This window comes from Antennarius striatus, chromosome 2 (genome assembly GCF_040054535.1).
Source record: "Antennarius striatus isolate MH-2024 chromosome 2, ASM4005453v1, whole genome shotgun sequence".
In the NCBI taxonomy this organism is placed as follows: Eukaryota; Metazoa; Chordata; class Actinopteri; order Lophiiformes; family Antennariidae; genus Antennarius; species Antennarius striatus.
Window position 1 is genome coordinate 30,247,103 of NC_090777.1, and position 23,417 is coordinate 30,270,519.

At 47.8% G+C, this 23,417-nt stretch overlaps 1 protein-coding gene across 2 annotated transcripts; it reads left to right on the forward strand.

Moving 5' to 3' along the window:
• Positions 1-704: 704 nt before the first annotated feature.
• Positions 705-13,312, forward strand: dedd (death effector domain containing). 2 transcript variants are annotated; one of them, XM_068336867.1, is made up of 5 exons: positions 705-975; positions 3,707-4,245; positions 10,015-10,119; positions 10,430-10,567; positions 10,921-13,312. In XM_068336867.1, the coding sequence occupies exons 2-5, from the start codon at positions 3,753-3,755 to the stop codon at positions 11,319-11,321; spliced, it is 1,137 nt and encodes a 378-aa protein (XP_068192968.1). In that variant the 5' UTR covers positions 705-975; positions 3,707-3,752; the 3' UTR covers positions 11,322-13,312. The 2 variants fall into 2 exon arrangements, with proteins under 2 accessions (XP_068192968.1, XP_068192977.1); XM_068336876.1 differs by having other exon boundaries at positions 10,463-10,567.
• The last annotated feature ends 10,105 nt before the right edge of the window (positions 13,313-23,417 follow it).

Genomic DNA, 23,417 nt, shown 5'->3' on the forward strand with positions numbered 1-23,417 from the left:
GGAAACAAAAGTGACTGATGGTGGTGGAACATCTGCCTGAGGTGCTCCTTCAGGGTACATCAGGGTAGTTCAGAGTGTTAGCAAAAAGTATACTTTATTCAAATGTCTTATTTTATTGCTAAATTAGGTCAAACAAATACAACTACTTATTATTGCTCTGTCAAACTTCATATTGTCTCTTTCCCTCTCATGCAATGAACTTGACACTGACAAACACACACTGACAATTACAATACAGTACATCACTGCTTTGTGGTATGTAATAATAATAGGAACAAGCCACACTTAAAAATGAAGAGACAAAATGCTGTTTAATTATTTGTAAGTTATAATCACACAAAACACACACTGACACACACATGAACGGCATGAAACAAAAACTAAGGAATACACATATTTATTCCAGAGCCTCCAGAGCCATAGTGACCACTGGGTATATTTTCTTCAATATGTTGAAATGATTTAGGGATAGGGGGAAATAAACCCACCAGAAAAATCTTGCTCTAAAGGTGCCTTTTTAAATGTAATTTTGTCTGTAACCTTGTTTCAGTATCTAGGACGTGACTCAGATATTCAAGCGGATGTTGTGAATTAGTTTGAATTTATTAAAAAAAACAACACAAACATTCTTTTTCTATAACGTCAGAAACGATTGCAGCCGGAAGCTTTTTTCCAGACACATCACCAAACCGGAAGTAGACTGCAGCAAGACCCGGAAGTTCTTTCATTTTAGCTGAACAGAGAGTGTGTGCTTGTTTTCCTGTGCTGTCTGTTTGACGCCAAAAACCACCGAACGAACTGTGTTTCCTGCCATGAACAGAACCGGTAGCGGATCGGAACCGGAACGTTTTCCCGTTAAAGTCTGTCTCCGTCCTGCCGGCGGCTCCGCCGGGAGAGAGGCCATCGGGCAGCTAGCTTAGCGTTAGCTTAGCGAGAATCACCCCGCTGCCGTCAGGAACACCCCAAAGACAGGAGGTAAGGTGTGTGTGTGCGTGTGTGTGTGCGTGTGTGTGTTTGCGTGTGTGTGTGTGTGTCTGTGTGTGTGTGAGAGAGAGAGAACAGTAGTGCTGGCGATGCGTTGATCCCCACACAGCCCGCGGTCACCGCCGGCCCATCGCCGGATGGGGACAGCTCCATCATGTCATTGGTGAGACTACAGACCGACTCTCGTGCCTCCAGGTCCTCCACGACAGCATCGAGCTTGTTCTTCATTTACACACATTAGCGTTAGCATGTTAGCTACATGCGTGATGCACCTGGCTGGAATTTAGCTTTCTACGGGTTTTTTTGAGGGACGTTTGGACCAGATGTTTCTAGACTCACATGTGTTTGTAGAAGTGACGGCTGCCCTGTTAGCATTGATTCAGCTCTTGCTAGCGCTGAGCTAACGCTAGCGTTTCACCCAAACGGCCTCGGAACGATGCTTACCGTTAAACACCTCGTGTCTACAAACACCTGTCTCTGTATGAGTTTTTCGTGATGTTATTGTTTGGTACTCTTGGAAAACGTGAATTTATCCCAGATTTGCTGTAAACATTATTTTAACGCAGTGGTTTCAGATGAGAGAAGAAATGTTCTTTATTAATCCCTCTTGGGGAAGAAGAGGAAACGGACCTGAATCATCTCCAGTGATTTCATCGGGACTGACTATGTTGTCAGGAAGCACAGTGGGGATTTTAAAAGTCTTTCTAGTTTTGTGTGAATATAATATTTGTGAAGTTGTCCCTGTAATGTTGAAGCTGAAGTGATGAATAACTCAACTCCATAAAGCTAAAACTGTAAAATGTTGACAAAACAGAACACCAATCCTCTTTGACAATGTCTGGGTCAATACAAAACAGTACAAAGTCAATATAGATACGGTTGTATGCCATCAACTTCATTGATTTGTTTTTTCAGATACATATAATCCAAATGTTATAACTTCAAAAAGTTTTGAACAGGTAAACAGAAGACTGGAAAAGTTGTGGGATGTTCAAAAACCCCTGATAATGATGGTCCACAGGTCAGCAGCAGTAGGGTTAAAGTTAGAGTTAAGGTTGGGTTAGGGTTAAGTCATGGTTAAGGTTTAGTTTAGGGTTGGGATAGGTTAGGGTTTAGTTTAGGGTTGGGTTGAGGTTAGTTTAGGGTTTAGGTTAGTTTGAGGTGTGGTTAGGGGACAGCTCACTGCATGCAGGACAATCCATAGAGCTACATCCAAACACACGACCCTAGCTTGTGCAGAGGAGTGGGTGACACAGTCCTAACATTCTATGGCAGTATTTCAGGGAATAATTTCAAACAATTTTTTTTATATGACAAAATTTTCAACATACAATTGAACGCAATAAGTGCTAAAACTTCATTTCTCAGAATAAAACACATTGCACCATAAATATTGCACATCAAGTGCTGCTCAATGGGGTAACAACAAACATGTCAAAAGTGTGTCTTCAGACGTTCAGGGTCCAGCTTGGTAACGATCTGTGTGCAGCTTCCTCCACCGTTTGGACTGGCGTCACGTCTTCAGCCGCAGGCTCTTTGAACATTTTGGGTGGCCAACTCCTGAGCTAGAGTTGACCCTTGTTGTCGTGTGTTTAGCAACGTGGTTTGGACCAGACTCCTAGCCAACAGTGGCACTACGTGTGTGTATCTGAGGGGTACGTGTGTGTATCTGAGGGCAAAAAGTCTTTTGGTAGGTTTCGTGGTTGCATGTAATCAGGTGCTTGAATTGCATAATGTTGTGTTTGTGCTCCGTTCTGTTTCTTGTCTTGTTTTCATGCTCACACTAAAGAAAAGATTAGTTCCACTGGGGAAGGGCGGCATCTCACCCTGCACGTCTTTGGGTTGCAGCGTGCAGTGCTTTATTGGGCCACTCCATGCTAACTCAGGTGAAAGCTGTTCTTAGACTTCTGAGACCTTTCAACTTGATGCTTGGCTCTTCATAAACAGACCATGTATTATTGAAATTTGACCCTTCAAGCTAACTTTATTTGTGATTCTTTGCATGTACTTTCTCAGGCTGTGGGCCTGGGGCTGAAATTCTTAATAACAGGCATAGTTTTCACCAGTTTTTGTTGATAGATATTTAGAAGAAGAAGAAGCTTTAATGTCATTATACAAATATACAATCATACAATGAAATTGTGAGGTCAGATCCCTCTTGGAAATTTTTGTACCATATTTTTAAGCCTCAAAGGTTTACCTGGCAAAACTTTTTCACAATTTTTGCAAGTAGGACCAAGTAATTTCATGACACATCACAAAATGAACACAAAATAAAACTTTTGATTTTGCAAAAAGTCCCAAATCTAGCCCAACTTGTAAAAGCTCATGACTAGGTTTTTAGTTTGTGGTTCAACCTGCTAATATCAACTGACCATTAGCTAACCCTAACCATTACCCTAACTCTAACCATTACCCTAACCCTGACCTTGACATTACCCTAACCCTAACTTTTACCCTAACCTTTACCCTAACCCTAGCCATTAATCTAACCATGACCCTAACCCTGATCCTAATCATTACCCTGACCTTAACCATTACTCTAACCATTACTATAACCCTTTTAGTGGCCCATCTCCTTCAGCCCTGGACATTTGTCGCTGTTTTCCTTGTGTTCATGACTGATCACAAGGTGCTTCATGTTACTGATGGTCACATGTGCTGCTGGTCTGAGCTGCCTGCACAACGACATGCCGTACTGATCGCCACTCTCCTTGTGTAGCTCATCAGCTGGCGCAGAGCTGCAGGGATTCACCTGTTGGTCTGAGATGACATCCCAGCAGCTCCCCAATGCAGTTCTCCACAACTCGTCAGCGCAGCAGGCGCGGCCTCATATCCACTCCAACCAGCTGGACTCCAGCCAGAGCGGCACCGCCAATGGTCCTCTGAGTCACAGGGCTCCGGTGGGACGGCCCGGGTGCTCCGTCGTGTCCTCCGGTTTGTCCAGGAGGGAGGGGGGCTTCGAGCCGTGGCCTGAAGAAGCAGTGGATGACTCCCATGGGCTGTACTCGCTTCATCGTATGTTCGACATAGTGGGGGCCCAGCTGACGCACCGTGATGTCAGGGTCCTGTCCTTCCTGTTCGTGGACGTGATCGATGAGTATGAGCGTGGTGGCATCAGGAGCGGCAGGGACTTCCTGCTGGCCCTGGAGCGCCAGGGTCGCTGTGATGAGACCAACTTTCGACACATTCTCCAGCTTCTACGGATTATCACCCGCCACGACTTACTGCCTTACGTCACACTCAGGAAACGGCAGGCGGGTAAGTGCGGCGCTGTCGCCGTGCGGCCAGCAGGCTGTCGGTGTTTAGTTCAGGAGGTCACTGCAGGCCTGCAGAGGCGGGGCCAACGTGGTTGTTCAGTCAGTCGGTTGTGATCAGTATTACGTTGCAAGTGGGAATAAAAGGTCAGGTAAATGTCATTCATCTAAAAAAAAAAAAAGTTTCAGACTTAATGAAAATGTTTAAACTTAGTGTAAAACCAGTTTTGCCCTTTCTTGCTGAGACACTTGCATTGTGTCTAGTGTTCAATAATTAATCAACTTTTATTTTTATAGCGCTTAATCACATCTGAAGACATTTCAAAGTGCTTTACAGATAGAAAGCCAACAATGCCCTCCATTTATGGCTTTTTATGTTTTATACAGATTTGTCCATTAGATTCTCTTAGATTCTAACATTTATACAGGAACACTCTAGTTGGAATGTTTTTTAAAGAGTTCCACTGAATCAGGAGGAGCAGTGTGGTTTTCGTCCTGGCCGTGGAACAGTGGACCACCTCTACACCCTCCGCAGGGTGCTTGAGGGGGCATGGGAGTTCGCCCAACCAGTCTACATGTGTTTTGTGGACTTGGAGAAGGCGTTCGACCGTGTTCCTCGGGGGGTTCTGTGGGGGGTGCTTCGGGAGTATGGGGTACGGGACCCCTTGATGAGGGCTGTTCGGTCTCTGTACAGCCGATGTCAGAGTTTGGTCCGCATTGCCGGCAGTAAGTCGGATTCGTTTCCAGTGAGGGTTGGACTCCGCCAAGGCTGCCCTTTGTCACTGATTCTGTTCATAACTTTTATGGACAGAATTTCTAGGCGCAGCCAAGGCGTTGAGGGTGTCCGGTTTGGTGGCTTCAGTATTGCGTCTCTGCTTTTTGCAGATGATGTGGTGCTGTTGGCTTCATCAAGCCGTGATCTCCAACTCTCACTGGAGCGGTTCGCAGCCGAGTGTGAAGCGGTTGGGATGAGAATCGGCACCTCCAAATCTCAGACCATGGTCCTCAGTGGGAAAAGGGTGGAGTGCCCTCTCCAGGTTGGGGATGAGATCCTGCCCCAAGTGGAGGAGCTCAAGTATCTTGGGGTCTCGTTCACGAGTGAGGGTACGATGGAACGGGAGATCGACAGGCGGATCGGTGCAGCGTCTGCAGTGATGCGGACTCTGTATCGGTCCGTTGTGGTGAAGAAAGAGCTGAGCCGAAAGGCAAAGCTCTCCATTTACCAGTCGATCTACGATGCCGCCCTCACCTATGGTCACGAGCTGTGGGGCGTGACCGAAAGAACGAGATCCCGGATACAAGCGGCCGAAATGAGTTTCCTCCGCAGGGTGTCCGGACTCTCCCTTAGAGATAGGGTGAGAAGTTCGGTCATCCAGGAGGGACTCATAGTTGAGCCGCTGCTCCTCCGCATCGAGAGGAGCCAGATGAGATGGCTCGGGCATCTGGTCAGGATGCCTCCTGGACGCCTCCCTGGTGAGGTTTTCCGGCCACGTCATACCGGGAGGAGGCCCCAGGGACGACCCAGACCACGCTGGAGAGACTATGTCTCCCGGCTGGCCTGGGAACGCCTTGGGATTCGCCCGGAGGAGCTGGACGAAATGGCTAGGGAGAGGGAAGTCTGGGCTTCCCAGCTTGAGCTGCTGCCCCCGCGACCCGACCCCGAATAAGAGGAAGAAGATGGATGGATGGATGGAAATTGAAAAGTGTAAATTGAAAAGTGTCTGAATACCAAAATCTAAAACTGGATCAATACAGCAATTCAAAATGAATAGTATAACATGTCTCTAAATAAGGCAACTAAATAGCAAGATGCTAACAGGCTTTTGCTTTAAAGGGTAAGCTAACGTTCAACTCTGTGTCCTTCACATGTTTTACATTTAAATGATACGTTAGGCTGGAGCTGCTTCAGTGATATGAAAACTCTCTTTTACAAAAGGTACAAATAATAATAATAATAATAATGGATTATATATCTGTAGCGCTTTTCTGGACACTCAAAGACGCTTTCCATCGGATCCATTATTCATCTACTCCTCCTTCATACCTGGTGGTGGTAACTACATGTGTAGCCACAGCTGCCCTGGGGCAGACTGACAGAGGGTCTACGGGGCAGAATCACTGCGTTTTTGTTGATAGTCCGTCTTTGTTCTTTTTAGAAATAAACTTTCCTCCCAAAGGTCCAGTGGTCTTGCCTCGCTCTCCTGTGTCGCGTCCATCTCTGTTGTCAGTCACTCTGCTTTTGACTAGTGGCGCAGGTAGGAAGTGACGTCACTGCAGCCTACGGGTCCCTCAATGGGACAAATTTAAAATGCTTGTGCATTGACTTGCCAGTCGCGATTAATTGCGTTGTTTTTATAGCACGTTAATTTGCAGTGTAATTAATCTAATTAACGCGTTAAAGTGACAACCCTAGTTTTTTTTTTTAATTGGACGAGAGGCGGTCATGACTTGTTATTCTTTTTCTTTCGGCTTTTCCCTTCAGGGGTCGCCACAGTGAATCAATTTCCTCCATCTAGCCCTGTCCTTTGAATCCTCTTCTCTCACACCAACTACCTTCATGTCCTCTTTCACTACATCCATAAACCTCCTCTTTGGTCTTCCTCTAGGCCTCCTGCCTGGCAGTTCAAAACTCGGCATCCTTCTACCAATATATTCACTATCTCTCCTCTGGACATGTCCAAACCATCTCAGTCTGGCCTCTCTGACTTTATCTCCAGAACCTCTAACATGTGCTGTCCCTCTGATGTACTAATTCCTGATCCTATCCATCCTGGTCACTTCCAGAGAGAACCTCAGCATCTTCATCTCTGCTACCTCCAGCTCTGTCTCCTGTCTTTTCCTCAGTGACACTGTCTCTAGACCAAACAACATCGCTGGTCTCACCACAGTTTTGTACACCTTTCCTTTCATTTTAGCTGAGACTCTTCTATCACACATCACACCTGACACTTTCCTCCACCCGTTCCATCCTGCTTGTACACGCTTCTTTACCTCTTTTCCAGACTCTCCATTGCTCTGGACTGTTGACCCCAAGTACTTCAAATCCTCCACCTTCTGGATCTCTTCTCCCTGTAACCTCACTCTTCCACTTGGGTCCCTCTCATTCACACACATGTACTCTGTCTTACTGCAGCTAACCTTCATTCCTCTCCTTTCCAGGACAAACCTCCACCTCTCTGGCTTCTCCTCCACCTGTTCCCTGCTCTCACTGCAGATCACAATGTCATCTGCAAACATCATAGTCCATGGAGATTCCTGTCTAACCTCGTTTGTCAGCCTGTCCATCAACATAGCAACAAGAAGGGGCTCAGAGCTGATCCCTGATGCAGTCCCACCTCCACCTTGAACTCCTCTGTCACACCTACACACACCTCACCACTGTCTTACAGTCCTCATACATGTCCTGCACCGCTCTAACATACTTCTCTGCCACTCCAGACTTCCTCATACAATACCACAGTTCCTCTCTGGACACCCTGTCATCAGCTTTCTCCAGATCTACAAAAACACAATGCAGCTCCCTCTGGCCTTCTCTGTACTTCTCTATCAACATCCTCAAAGCAAATACTGCATCTGTAGTACTCTTTTTTGGCATGAAACCATACTGCTGCTCACAAATGTTCACTTCTGCCCTTAGTCTAGCTTCCACTACTTTCTCCCATAACTTCATTGTATGGCTCATCAGCTTTATTCCTCTGTAGTTGCCACAACTCTGCACATCTCCCTTGTTCTTAAAAATGGGCACCAGCACACTTCTCCTCCATTCCTCAGGCATCTTCTCACTATCTAAGATCCTGTTGAACAACCCAGTCAGAAACTCTACCGCCACCTCTCCTAGACACTTCCATACCTCCTACAGGTATATCATCAGGACCGACTGCCTTTCCGCTCTTCATCCTCTTCAATGCCCTCCTCACTTCATCCTGACTAATCTTTGCTACTTCCTGGTCCGCAACAGTCACCTCTTCTAGTCTTTGTTCTCTCTCATTTTCCACGTTCATCAACTCTTCAAAGTACTCTTTCCATCTTCCCATCACACTACTGGCACCTGTCAATAGACTTCCATCCCTATCCTTAATCACCCTAACCTGCTGCACGTCCTTCCCATCTCTGTCTCTCTGTCTTGCCAACCGGTATAGATCAGTCTCTCCCTCCTTACTGTCCTCCTCATTTCACCACCAAGTCTCCTTATCTACTTTCCTTCCAGATGACACACCAAGTACTCTCCTACCTGTCTCCCTGATCACATTAGCTGTAGTTGTCCAGTCATCTGGAAGCACCTCCTGACCACCCAGAGCCTGTCTTAACTCCTTCCTAAAAGTCCTGCAACACTCTTCCTTTTTCAGCTTCCACCATTTCGTCCTCTGCTCTGTCTTTGTCCTCTTGATCTTCCTCACCACCAGAGTCATCCTACACACCACCATCCTATGCTGTTTGGCTACACTCTCACCTACCACTACTTTACAGTCACTGATCTCCTTCAGGTTACACCGTCTACACCAGATGTAGTCTACCTGTGTGCTCCTACCTCCACTCTTATAGGTCACCCTATGTCCCTGCCTCTTCTGGAAGAAAGTATTCACTACAGCCATTCCCATCCTTTTTGCAAAGTCAACTACCATCTGTCCTTCTGCGTTCCTCTCCTGGATACCAAACCTGCCCATCACCTCCTCATCACCTCTGTTTCCTGCACCAACATGTCCATTGAAGTCTGCTCCAATGACTACTCTCTCACTTCTAGGTATGCTCTGCATCACTTCATCAAAGTCCGACCAGAATTTCTCCTTCTCCTCCAGCTCACATCCTACCTGTGGAGCATACCCACTAACAACATTGAACATCACACCTTCTATTTCTACCTTCAGACTCATCACTCTATCCGACACTCTTTTTACCTCCAGGACATTCCTAACAAACTCCTCCTTCAAGATAACTCCTACTCCATTTCTCTTCCTATCTACACCGTGATAAAACAACTTGAACCCTGCTCCTAAACTTCTAGCCTTGCTACCTTTCCACCTGGTCTCCTGGACACACAGTATGTCTACCTTCCTCCTCTGCATCATGTCAACCAACTCTCTACCTTTTCCTGTCATAGTTCCAACATTCAACGTCCCTACTCTCAGTCCTATACTCTTGGTGTTCCTCTTCTCTCTCTTCCTACGAACAAACTTTCCTCCTCTCCTCTTCAACCAACAGTAGTCCAATTTCCACCGGCGCCCTGTAGGTCTAACGGCGCCGATGGCGGTCGTTGTTAACCCGGGCCTCGACCGATCCAGTATGGAAGTCATAGGCTTGATTCGCATGTTTGATTTGGCAAAAGTTTTACGTCGGATACCCTTCCTAACGCAACCCTCTGTATTTATCCGGGCTTGGGACCGGCACAATGAGACACTGGCTTGTGTCCTCTTGTGGCTACATTGAGAGGCGGTCATGACCCGAGTGCATATTTAATGATCGGGAGCGTTCGGGTCACTTCGGCTAATTCCGTCGGCATGCAGAAATAGCATCATGCTATTGTTTTCTTCTGTTATCGCTGGGGGATTTTCGCAAGTCCAAAAAATTTGTAAGTTTTAGACTTTTTTTCCTAAAAATAAGAACGGCACTGTGGCTACACAAGCTAAAAACCTTGTAGCCATATGGAATTTACTTCACCTATGGCGACGTGGCGAATGGCAAGCGCAAGCCCAGCTACTTGAGCTCACATATTGTTTTCTGGACTGTTTTCAGTGATAAACGAATGACTGCCATGAAAATCATGTGTTGTTTCTAGTCTGCCCAGATCCTGTTGACAAGTACCTGGAAGAGACGTCGGTGCGCTACATCTCCCCACGACGGGTCGGGCAGAGCACGGACACGGCTCTCCACAGAAGACCAGGTGGGTGGGGGTTTCTGGAGGTCATCTTAAAGGAGAGTGCTTCCTGGGGGGGGGGGGCGTACTTGTCTATGTTTCCTGTCAGAAAGGAAACAATCTTGTGCTTGTTGCTGTGTGCAGCTGCATCAGCACCCAGGGCAGCTTTAGCTTCTTTAGCATTAGCATTAGAGGAGCTTCAGCACCCTCCCCACTGGTACCAAGTTCAGGTTGGGTGCCAGCAGCCCCCCGCCCACCATGACTGGTCAGGAAAGTCCTGATGAATAACTGAGCTTCTGATGAATGAAGCTGTATTAATGTTCCGTTCACTTTCCAGGTCCTCAGCCAATCATTTGTTGCTCCCCATCAGGATCCCACGTTGGCCCCCCCAGGATAAAGCCAACCCCTCCTGCACCAAACAGAAAACGGAGGAGAAGTCATTCGTCAGCTGACTGCAGAGAGAAGCAAACATGCGGTAACATGAAACATGGCATACACACATCCTGTCAGCTGATGGAGCGTAACATGAACCAAAAGAGTCCAGTTTAGAACACCTGAGTTACTGCGACACGGCCTGGCCTCTTGGTGGCGCTGAAGCACCCAGATACACAGCTGTTACCAGACTGGGCCTCTTGGTGGCGCTGAAGCACCCAGATACACAGCTGTTACCAGGCTGGGCCTCTAGGGGGTGCTGAAGCACCCAGATACACACCTGCAGCTCCAAAGACAAGTCCATGTCTCTGTCCGTGTCACACACACACACACACACACACACACACACAATGTACTTTCTGGCAGCTGTTGCTCAGTTGTGGTCTGTTCCCCCAGATATTCGCCTCCGGGTCCGTGCTGAATACTGTCAGCATGACTCAGCTCTCCAGGGCAACGTGTTCTCCAACAAGCAGGAGCCGGTGGAGCGACAGTTTGAGCGCTTCAACCAGGCCAACACCATCCTGAAGTCCAGAGACCTGGGCTCCATCATCTGTGACATCAAGTTCTCTGAGCTCACCTACCTGGATGCCTTCTGGAGGGACTACATCAACGGCTCGCTGCTCGAGGCCCTCAAAGGGGTCTTCATCACAGATTCTCTGAAACAGGCTGTGGGCCATGAAGCGATAAAGCTATTGGTCAATGTTGACGAGGAGGACTACCAGGCTGGCCGACGCAAACTGCTCCGTAATTTGGTCACCAGTGGAGGGAGCCTACCGGGACTGAGCAAGGACTCTTAGACACTCAGTAGCCGGTCCTTCCTAAGTGGAACACTGCCGTGTGATGTGGGTCTTCATCGGAGGTGCCCCGTGTGTGCCTGAAAGGAACTAAAGCTCTTCCAGCAAGCGCCAGGATTCCGTGAGAGCTGAGGTTGGCGCTTTGCGTCGCGTGTCAGCTGGATGGGCGGCGTTAGAAGAAATGGGTGAATCCTGCAGGATGACACTGTTCTGACTGTCTGACTGTCGGTTACGGAGGAGGATCCAGTCACGTGTGCGTAGAATGGAAGTGTTTTTGGTAGTTTTCAGTTGGTTAACTGCTAAACGTTAACTCTAATGAGACTTTTCACCCTGGGGTCAAGTTTAGTTCTCTTCAGGACAGGAAGCAGCTCGGTGCTGACAGTTCCTCCCAGTGGGAGTCACACCTTCCCATCCAGCAGTTCATCCTCACCGTTTATTTAAGCACATTGTAAATGGATTGGGTGATGCCAGAGAGTCTTTCATATGCTATAGAAAGACACAGGCTCTAATTAATCTTTTCTATTCCTGTCAGCATTATTATTATTATTCTGTCTGTCACCACGAACCTTTTCCTGATCACTGTTTTTGGACTTTTTCTGTTTTGTTTTTACAATCCCTTCATTTAAAGCAGCCTATTATTACCAAAAGCTGTGATACTGGCCCAATATGAAATATCACTGCTAATATTTAAACGTTTGTATGCCATTCTGTTGTGTCGAGAAATATCCCATGAAACATGGGGATTTTAGCTTGTGTGGATTTGTAAGTCATTGTGTCAGACTGTACATCTCATGTTAAAATAAGGGAGGATTCAGTCGCTGTGTGTCGTCGTCTCAGTTGGCCACAACAAATGAAAACGGTCCCACACAAATGTTTAGCAGACAGGAAGTGACGGACGGGGTTAGGATCAGGGTTAGGGTCAGGGTGGGGACATAAGAGCAGGTGTCTGGTCTAGGTCTGCATCAGAACTGTTTCAGCCCTCAGCTTGATGGAAGTGAACTCAATGGGTTATTTTAAGTGGGGGTGTTTCATCCAGCTCTAGTCTTGCAGACAAATATGCCTCGCTCAGAGCACTTTGGAATAGAACTAACATTACAAACCGGTCGGGATTCTTTCATTTTGGGGGTGAAACTGAGAAAAAGCAGCCCAACATTTTAGTGGTAATAAGATGTTCCGCATGTTTGTGTGCAACTTGGTACAGAGCTGACACAATCCTATGCTTCTAGTGGCAGAAACCATTTCTACGTTTAGTCTGAACTGCAAATGAAGCCAAATGTAAATTTCTTTGATTTCTGTGTCATCCATGGATGAATTTCTGACCCCCGGTCAGCGTCACTGATTTCCTGCTGTTTGTGGGTGTGTCTGCTGAGCAGCAGCAGGTTTAACAATCCAGATCAGAGACCCTCCTGTCTGTGGTTTCGTGGTTGTTCAGAGGAGTTGCCTTGCTCAGCGTGAACGTTTGTCCCAGACAGTTTTCTGTGTCGTCGCCCTTCACACTGCATAGCCAGAAGCGGCCGGGCGAGGGCGGAGTCGCTGTTGAGCCTGGGGTAGTGTCCCGTGTCCCTGCTCGTCAGCGGTTAACTGACCCTGTTTTAAATAACACTGCTGGAGCGCCGACCCGTTCAGTGAACCGGTTCTAATGGTAAGTTGTGTTTTAATTAGTGTTAGATGGACAGACCACGCCCACCTCTGTGGAGCAACTCCCTCACCAGACAACAATATCAGTGTTGGATAAAGTTTTTAAATTAGTCTTTGCAGTAGTGCTGGTCCTGACTCAAGTATTCAGTGGTAATGAGATATCAGAGGAGGATGAGTGTGTCATTCATGCTCACTTGTTTCACGTTTTCGGTTGATACCGATAGATTGTCCCATCAGGTTGAAACTTTCATTTTGAATGTCGGTTGTAATGCTAATGTTTCATAACTGTTAATTGATGCATAAATTCAAATGACAAGAAAGTCTGTACCCTATTAAAGTCCAGTGTTTTAACCGAATCAGAGGTGGTGATACGTCTGGTGAAGGTCAGAACATTCAGGCCGCTCTGTGAACCCTGCAGCATCTCTGCTGCTTCTATTTGTTCTCGGTGTAAATTCATGTATAGATTCAAGGAAAGCAGCTGTTGGTGTAGAAACCCACAGCAGGAATCAGATTTTGTAAATACCTTCACTACGCGTCCAGTTTTTTTACCTCAATTTTAAATTTTTCTCAGAACAGATGAACAGGACTGTTAATAAATCATAGATAGATTTTGATTATTTGACAGGACTTTATGTAAAAGCTAGTCTTGTGTAAATCTGTACTTAAAAATCTAGAGTGCATATTTAACCCTTGACGCCTTAAAAACAAAGTTCGGTTTTGACCTCGTGACCAAAATGGGAGCGCTAGGGGTCATCAGAAGACCCCAGGATTGACGCTTTTCTTGATCTTCCTGGACAGGTGTGAACGTCCATTGTCTCTTCCTCTGAGCTGCAGGGACCCCGACACCTGGCGAGAACTCCTCTGTCATCGAAATGTCAGAGCGTTTTAATTTATTATGTTTTTATGGTCCTGTTTTTTTTCCAGTGGGAAAAACAATATTTTTTAAAAAATTGATGCAAAGTGGAATATTTAGGACGAGGCTCGGGATTAATAAAGTATACAGTATATCTATCTCGTCATGACCAGGGCGACAAGATTTTATTCCAACAGGGCGTAGGTGTTCCAGGTGGGGTCTACGGGGCGTAGGTGTTCCAGGTGGGGTCTACGGGGCCTAGGTGTTCCAGGTGGGGTCTACGGGGCGTGGGTGTCATTACATGATGTCTTCCAGGTCAATGGACCACCAGCAGGAGGACGTCCCACACACCCACAGAAGAAAAAGAGCTGATCAGATATTCATCGTGTTTATTTAGCTGAATATTAAAATAAGTAACGGAGTGAAGTCACCAGTGGACGCTTGTGTCCAGACACACCTTCATGTGTGCGCTCAGGGTTTCCATGCAGACCAGGTCTGCGCATCACAGGCCCAGATCTTCAGGTGAGTAGTGTCCCCTCAGAGGGACCAGCTGCAGGACATCCCTCAGGGGGACCAGCTGCAGGACGTCCCTCAGAGGGACCAGCTGCAGGACGTCCCTCAGGGGGACAAGCAGTAGGACGTCCATCAGGGGGACAAGCAGCAGGACGTCCCTCAGGGGGACCAGCTGCAGGACGTCCCTCAGGGGGACCAGCTGCAGGACGTCCCTCAGGGGGACGAGCAGCAGGACGTCCCTCGGGGGGACCAGCTGAAGGACGTCCCTCAGGGGGACAAGCAGCAGGACGTCCCTCGGGGGGACCAGCTGCAGGACGTCCCTCAGGGGGACCAGCTGCAGGACGTCCCTCGGGGGGACCAGCTGCAGGACGTCCCCCAGGGGGACAAGCAGCAGGACGTCCCTCAGGGGGACCAGCTGCAGGACGTCCCTCGGGGGGACAAGCTGCAGGACGTCCCTCGGGGGGACAAGCAGCAGGACGTCCCTCAGGGGGACAAGCAGCAGGACGTCCCTCAGGGGGACCAGCTGCAGGACGTCCCTCAGGGGGACAAGCAGCAGGACGTCCCTCAGGGGGACCAGCTGCAGGACGTCCCTCAGGGGGACAAGCAGCAGGACGTCACTCAGGGGGACCAGCTGCAGGACGTCCCTCAGGGGGACAAACAGCAGGACGTCCCTCAGGGGGACCAGCTGCAGGACGTCCCTCAGGGGGACAAGCAGCAGGACGTCCCTCAGGGGGACCAGCTGCAGGACGTCCCTCAGGGGGACCAGCTGCAGGACGTCCCTCAGGGGGACCAGCTGAAGGACGTCCCTCGGGGGGACCAGCTGCAGGACGTCCCTCAGGGGGACCAGCTGCAGGACGTCCCTCGGGGGGACAAGCAGCAGGACGTCCCTCGGGGGGACCAGCTGCAGGACGTCCCTCAGGGGGACCAGCTGCAGGACGTCCCTCGGGGGGACCAGCTGCAGGACGTCCCTCAGGGGGACCAGCTGCAGGACGTCCCTCAGGGGGACCAGCTGCAGGACGTCCCTCAGGGGGACCAGCTGCAGGACGTCCCTCAGGGGGACCAGCTGCAGGACGTCCCTCAGGGGGACAAGCAGCAGGACGTCCCTCAGGGGGACCAGCTGCAGGACGTCCCTCAGGGGGACAAACAGCAGGACGTCCCTCAGGGGGACCAGCTGCAGGACGTCCCTCAGGGGGACCAGCTGCAGGACGTCCCTCAGGGGGACCAGCTGCAGGACGTCCCTCAGGGGGACAAGCAGCAGGACGTCCCTCAGGGGGACCAGCTGCAGGACGTCCCTCAGGGGGACAAACAGCAGGACGTCCCTCAGGGGGACCAGCTGCAGGACGTCCCTCAGGGGGACCAGCTGCAGGACGTCCCTCAGGGGGACCAGCTGCAGGACGTCCCTCAGGGGGACCAGCTGCAGGACGTCCCTCAGGGAAAAGAGCTGCTGACCCCAGGAGGTGTGAAGGAAGTGATCCCTGAGGTCACGACAGGAGGGGGACCCCCCAATGTATGGAGACCATAGGGCTGACGCCACACAGGTCCAGTGTGATCAGTGCTCACCGCTGTCCTCCAAATGATTTTTCACGTTACTATCCACGGCTCTGACTGGCTTTCATGATCACAACACCTGTAGCACGGCCCAGGGGCCACCTTTTACACAAGGGGCCAACTGTAGGTCTGTCATCCTTTCACGTTTCCTCACAGCGATACACTTCACCAGTCATTCTCTGTGCGTGAAGATCTGGGTCTGCTTGGAGACAGGAAAAAGTGCTGTGGCTGACTTCCTGTTCCATGGGTTAGATTATAGCGTGAACACGTCACCACAGCGTGAACACGTCACTGCAGCGTGAACATGTCACCACACGTCACCACAGCGTGAACACGTCACCACACGTCACCAAAGCTTGAACACGTCACCACAGCGTGAACACATCACCACACGTCACCACAACGTGAACACGTCACCACAGCGTGAACACGTCACCACAGCGTGAACACGTCACCACACGTCACCAAAGCTTGAACACGTCACCACAGCGTGAACACATCACCACACGTCACCACAACGTGAACACGTCACCACAGCGTGAACACGTCACCACAGCGTGAACACGTCACCACACGTCACCAAAGCTTGAACACGTCACCACAGCGTGAACACATCACCACACGTCACCACAACGTGAACACGTCACCACAGCGTGAACACGTCACCACAGCGTGAACACGTCACCACAGCGTGAACACGTCACCACAACGTGAACACGTCACCACAGCGTGAACACGTCACCACAGCGTGAACACGTCACCACAGCGTGAACACGTCACCACAGCGTGAACATGTCACCACAACGTGAACACGTCACCACAGCGTGAACACGTCACCACACGTCACCAAAGCATGAACACGTCACCACACGTCACCACAGCGTGAACACGTCACCGCACGTCACCAAAGCATGAACACGTCACCACAGCGTGAACACGTCACCACAGCGTGAACACGTCACCACATTGTAGAACCCGGAGGGAACCCACGCAGACATGGGGAGAACACGAGGCTCCACAAGGGGCAGAACTTGAACCTGGACCCGTCGTGCTGTGAGGCCACCCCCCCCACCACCCACTATGACGATGTTCTTACTTCTTTGAGGACACGTGATCACTGCTGCTGGTTGAATAACAGCTAGTGTTTGCTATCTGGGTGGGTGATTAGCTGATGAGCCTAATTCTGTGAGCACAGTGAAGACAACAAACTGTTTCTGCCTTTGTCAAACACTGGGGGGCCAAGCCAACATGGAGGCGGGGAGGAAGGGGCGGAAGCAGCTCGCAGGTCTCAGAACAGGATGAGCCTGAAGTTGAACAAATTACTCAAATTAAAACACCCGTCTTCACTGTGGGGAGATTGAAGCTGACATCAGCAGAGGCCTGCAAACAGACCACAGTGGAAAGGTCTCAGTAACATGTCCATCCTGTGATGCCATGAGACAATGTCCTTCAGTGTCCTCCACAATGTCATCCAAAGTCCTCCAATGTTCTCCAAGGTCCTCCAATGTCCTTCAGTGTCCTCCAATGTCCTCCAATGTCCTCCAATGTCCTCCAATGTTCTCCAGTGTCCTTCAGTGTCCTCCAATGTCCTCCAGTCCAGATGAACAGCGTGCTCACATGTGTCTTCTTCTTCTTTTCCTTTCGGCTTTTCCCTTCAGGGGTCGCCACAGCGAATCAATTTCCTTCATCTAGCCCTGTCCTTTGAATCCTCTTCTCTCACACCAACTATCTTCATGTCTTCCCTCATTACATCCATAAACCTCCTCTTTGGTCTTCCTCTAGGCCTCCTGCCTGGCAGTTCAGAACTCAGCATCCTTCTACCAATATATTCACTATCTCTCCTCTGGACATGTCCAAACCATCTCAGTCTGGCCTCTCTGACTTTATCTCCAGAACCTCTCACATGTGCTGTCCCTCTGATGGACTCATTCCTGATCCTATCCATCCTGGTCACTCCCAGAGAGAACCTCAGCATCTTCATCTCTGCTACCTCCAGCTCTGTCTCCTGTCTTTTCCTCAGTGACACTGTCTCTAGACCAGACAACATCGCTGGTCTCACCACAGTTTTGTACACCTTTCCTTTCATTTTAGCTGAAACTCTTCTATCACACATCACACCTGACACTTTCCTCCACCCGTTCCATCCTGCCTGAACACGCTTCTTTACCTCTTTTCCAGACTCTCCATTGCTCTGGACTGTTGACCCCAAGTACTTAAAATCCTCCACCTTCTTGATCTCTTCTCCCTGTAACCTCACTCTTCCACTTGGGTTCCTCTCATTCACACACATGTACTCTGTCTTACTGCGGCTAACCTTCATTCCTCTCCTTTCCAGGACAAACCTCCACCTCTCTAGCTTCTCCTCCACCTGTTCCCTGCTCTCACTGCAGATCACAATGTCATCTGCAAACATCATAGTCCATGGAGATTCCTGTCTGACCTCGGCCGTCAGCCTGTCCATCACCATAGCAACAAGAAGGGGCTCAGAGCTGATCCCTGATGCAGTCCCACCTCCACCTTGAACTCCTCTGTCACACCTACAGCACACCTCACCACTGTCTTACAGTCCTCATACATGTCCTGCACCGCTCTAACATACTTCTCTGCCACTCCAGACTTCCTCATACAATACCACAGTTCCTCTCTGGACACCCTGTCATCAGCTTTCTCCAGATCTACAAAAACACAATGCAGCTCCCTCTGGCCTTCTCTGTACTTCTCTATCAACATCCTCAAAGCAAATACTGCATCTGTAGCATGAAACCATACTGCTGCTCACAAATGTTCACTTCTGCCCTTAGTCTAGCTTCCACTACTCTCTCCCATAACTTCATTGTATGGCTCATCAGCTTTATTCCTCTGTAGTTGCCACAACTCTTCACATCTCCCTTGTTCTTAAAAATGGGCACCAGCACACTTCTCCTCCATTCCTCAGGCATCTTCTCACCATCTAAGATCCTGTTGAACAACCCAGTCAGAAACTCTACCGCCACCTCTCCTAGACACTTCCATACCTCTACAGGTATATCATCAGGACCAACTGCCTTTCCACTCTTCATCCTCTTCAATGCCCTCCTCACTTCATGCTGACTAATCTTTGCTACATCCTGGTCCACAACAGTCACCTCTTCTAGTCTTTGTTCTCTCTCATTTTCCACGTTCATCAACTCTTCAAAGTACTTTTTCCATCTTCCCATCACACTACTGGCACCTGTCAATAGACTTCCATCCCTATCCTTAATCACCCTAACCTGCTGCACGTCCTTCCCATCTCTGTCTCTCTGTCTTGCCAACCTGTATAGATCAGTCTCTCCCTCCTTACTGTCCAACCTAGCATACAAGTCATCATAAGCTTCTTGTTTGGCCTTTGCTACCTCTACCTTCACCTTACGCTGCATCTCCCTGTACTCCTGTCTACTCTCCTCAGTCCTCTCAGTGTCCCACTTCTTCTTAGCTAACCTCTTTCTCTGTATACACTCCTGTACCTCCTCATTCCACCACCAAGTCTCCTTATCTACTTTCCTTCCAGATGACACACCAAGTACTCTCTTACCTGTCTCCCTGATCACATTAGCTGTAGTTGTCCAGTCATCTGGAAGCACCTCCTGACCACCCAGAGCCTGTCTTCACTCCTTCCTAAAAGTAATTCAACACTCTTCCTTTTTCAGCTTCCACCATTTCGTCCTCTGCTCTGTCTTTGTCCTCTTGATCTTCCTCACAACCAGAGTCATCCTACACACCACCATCCTATGCTGTTTGGCTACACTCTCACCTACCACTACTTTACAGTCACTGATCTCCTTCAGGTTATACCGTCTACACAAGATGTAGTCTACCTGTGTGCTCCTACCGCCACTCTTATAGGTCACTCTATGTTCCTGCCTCTTCTGGAAGAAAGTATTCACTACAGCCATTTACATCCTTTTTGCAAAGTCAACTACCATCTGTCCTTCTGCGTTCCTCTCCTGGATACCAGACCTGCCCATCACCTCCTCATCACCTCTGTTTCCTGCACCAACATGTCCATTGAAGTCTGCTCCAATGACAACTCTCTCACTTCTAGACATGCTCTGCATCACTTCATCAAGGTCCGACCAGAATTTCTCCTTCTCCTCCAGCTCACATCCTACCTGTGGAGCATACCCACTAACAACATTGAACATCACACCTTCTATTTCTAGCTTCAGACTCATCACTCTATCTGACACTCTTTTTACCTCCAGGACATTCCTAACAAACTCCTCCTTCAAGATAACTCCTCCTCCATTTCTCTTCCCATCTACACCATGATAGAACAACTTGAACCCTGCTCCTAAACTTCTAGCCTTGCTACCTTTCCACCTGGTCTCCTGGACACACAGTATGTCTACCTTCCTCCTCTGCATCATGTCAACCAACTCTCTACCTTTTCCTGTCATAGTTCCAACATTCAACGTCCCTACTCTTAGTCCTATACTCTTGGTGTTCTTCTTCTCTTTCTTCGAGCGAACGCACTTTCCTCCTCTCCGTCTTCGACCAACAGTAATCCAATTTCCACCGGCGCCCTGTAGGTCAACAGCGCCGATGGCGGTCGTTGTTAACCCGGGCCTCGACCGATCCGGTATGGAAGTCATAGGTTTGATTCGCATCTTTGATTTGGCAAAAGTTTTACGCCGGATGCCCTTCCTGACGCAACCCTCTGTATTTATCCGGGCTTGGGACCGGCACAATAAGACACTGGCTTGTGTCCTCTTGCGGCTACATTAGCGTGCTCACATGTGTGACTGCATGTATTTACATCAACTGATATATTTCATCTGGGATTATCTTTACTTACAGGTAGTCTTCAACTTACAAACACAAGTGGTTCTAAGAGGGTCTCTTAGTTTGAATTGTTTGTAAGTCGTTATTTATTAAACCTCAATCTGTAATCTCCAGTTGAGGTCATTTTCAGCAAATGGAACTCTCCGATTTAAATTCCCTAATTTCCTCTACTAAACCCACCACCTGTCTACTAGACAAAATTCCAAGTACGCTCATCAAAGAGGTTCTACCATTAATAAATAAACCTGTAGTATCCATAATCAATCAATCCTTAAAAATAGGTTATGTACCGAAATCTTTCAAAGTAGCTGTGATCAAGCCCCTCCTTCAGAAACCAAACCCAGATGCTGGCCTCCTCTCAAACTACAGGCCGATCTCTAACCATTCATTCCTATCTAAGATCCTGGAGAACGTAGTGACCAAACAGCTAAATGACTACCTGTTAGAGAACACTCTGTTAGAGGATTTCCAGTCAGGTTTTAGAACAAACTACAGTACGGCGACTGAACTGCTGAAAGTCACAAATGACCTGTTAACAGCGTCAGATGAAGGTCTTCTGTCTGTTCTAGTCTTGTCAGACCTGAGTGCAGCATTCAATACTGTTGACCATAATATTCTTTAAGGAGATTGGAAGAGGAGATTGGGATTAAAAACTCAGCACTAGACTGGTTTAGGTCATATCTCTGACCGATTTCAGTTTGTTTATGTCAATAATAAATCTTCAGGTCGAGGGACTCTCACCTGTGGAGTACCTCAAGGATCTGTTCTGGGGCCAATTCTGTTTAACCTATATGTTACCATTGGGAAATATTATAAGGAAACATAACATTAACTTTCACTGTTATGCTGATGTCATTACTATAAATACTAAAGTAATGTCATTACTACTCTAAATACTAAAGTAATGTCATTACTACCTAAATACTAAAGTAATGTCATTACTACCTAAATACTAAAGTAATTCATTCAATCATTCAATTTGGCCTTTTAAATATTAGATCAATGTCATCGAAGGCCTTGCTTGTGAACGATTTAATTCTTCAGCATGGCCTGGATATGATTGCTTTATGTGAAACATGGCTAAAACCAAATGTCTTCTTACCGTTAAATGAAGCTTCACCACCTGATTTTACATATGCTCATGCCGCAAGGGCTGATAAACAGGGTGGAGGTGTTGCTTTAGTCTACAAATCTATTCTGAACCTGACTTCTAATCTAGATATTCATTTTACATCTTTTGAGGCTCTTGTTCTAAAACCATCGCCTACAGCTGTAAACAGCAGGCTTCATCTTGTAGTAGTCTATAGACCGCCTGGTCCCTAGTCTTTATTCTTAGAAGAATTTGGTGAATTCCTTTCGGATCTAATTACTCAATCTGACGAGGTTATGGTGACAGGTGATTTTAACATTCATTTAAATAAGACTAGTGATCCGTTGTGTAAAGCTTTCTTAACCCTCCTGGACATGTTAGGTTTCACTCAGTGGGTACATGAAGCAACTCATTCCAGTGGTAATACCCTAGATCTGATTCTATCGCGTGGTATAAATGTTACTGCTGTGACTGTCTCTCTTACGTCAGTGATATCTGACCATTTTCTTATTACTTTTAAAGTAGCCTTTATTTGTCCAGATAGCATTACTCCTGATTTAGTCACTACTCGCCATATCGGCTTGTCAACGGTATCTAAACTTAGTGAGCTTCTGCCTGAGGTATTGACTCCTTTTACTGTAGCATCAGGATCAGTCAAAAACTACACTAGTGATCTAAACTCAGCTCTTTCTAGTCTGTTGGACTCAGTTGCACCTCTAAAAACTAAAACCATAGGGGTGCGCAGGTCTACACCATGGTTTAACGAGGAGACACGCGCTCTCAGACAACCTGTAGGAGTTTAGAGCGCAGGTGGCGTAAATCTAAATCTAAATCATGCTACATCTCTTGGCACGAGTGTGTCTTAAATTACAAACGTGCTCAGTCGACCGCTAAAGCTGCCTATTTCTGGCCAGATTGACCCAGAAACAGCCAACGGCAAGCAGCTTGTTATTGGCGGCTAATGATTTTCAAGATTTCTTCCGCTGTAAAATTGATAACATTTTACAATTACTTCTTCAGCTTCACCTGGATCAAAATTTGATGTGGTTCCTTCTCTGGGTGTTAAAATCCAACTTCTCTCTTTAACACACTTTGAGAATGTCTCTCTGGAAGAATTATCGAAGTTGGTCTCAATCTCTAAACCTACTACATGCCTCTTAGACCCTCTCCCTGCTAAATTAGTTAAAGAATTATGGCCATTGCTGGGCCCTACTATGTTAAATGTAGTTAATCTTTCTCTTGCAACTGGTGTTGTTCCCATTAGCTTTAAAGCGGCCGTAGTTAAACCTCTGCTTAAAAAGCCACATCTCGACCAAGAGTCTTTAAATAATTATAGACCAGTTTCTAACCTTCCATTCTTATCTAAAGTACTAGAAAGGGTAGTATCTCAACAGCTCTTAGATTATTTATCATTAAGCGGTCTTTTCGAACCATTCCAATCAGCTTTTCGGGCCCGCCATTCCACTGAGCAGCACTTACCAAAGTTGTGAATGATCTATTAAATCTGGACTCTGATACCACTTCTGTTCTCCTTCTTTTGGATCTTAGTGCAGCGTTTGACACCATAGATCACTGTATACTCCTTGACCGACTGGAGAGACAGTTTGGTGTCTGTGAGTTAGCTCTTGCTTGGTTAAAATCTTATCTATCTGAT

Excerpts from the sequence above, each read along its gene's own strand:
- dedd (XM_068336867.1), top strand. The coding sequence starts at position 3,753 with ATGACATCCCAGCAGCTCCCCAATGCAGTTCTCCACAACTCGTCAGCG. Across the intron at positions 4,246-10,014 it reads ACTCAGGAAACGGCAGGCGG|TCTGCCCAGATCCTGTTGAC; the intron begins GTAAGTGCGGCG and ends TGTTGTTTCTAG. Across the intron at positions 10,120-10,429 it reads GGCTCTCCACAGAAGACCAG|GTCCTCAGCCAATCATTTGT; the intron begins GTGGGTGGGGGT and ends TTCACTTTCCAG.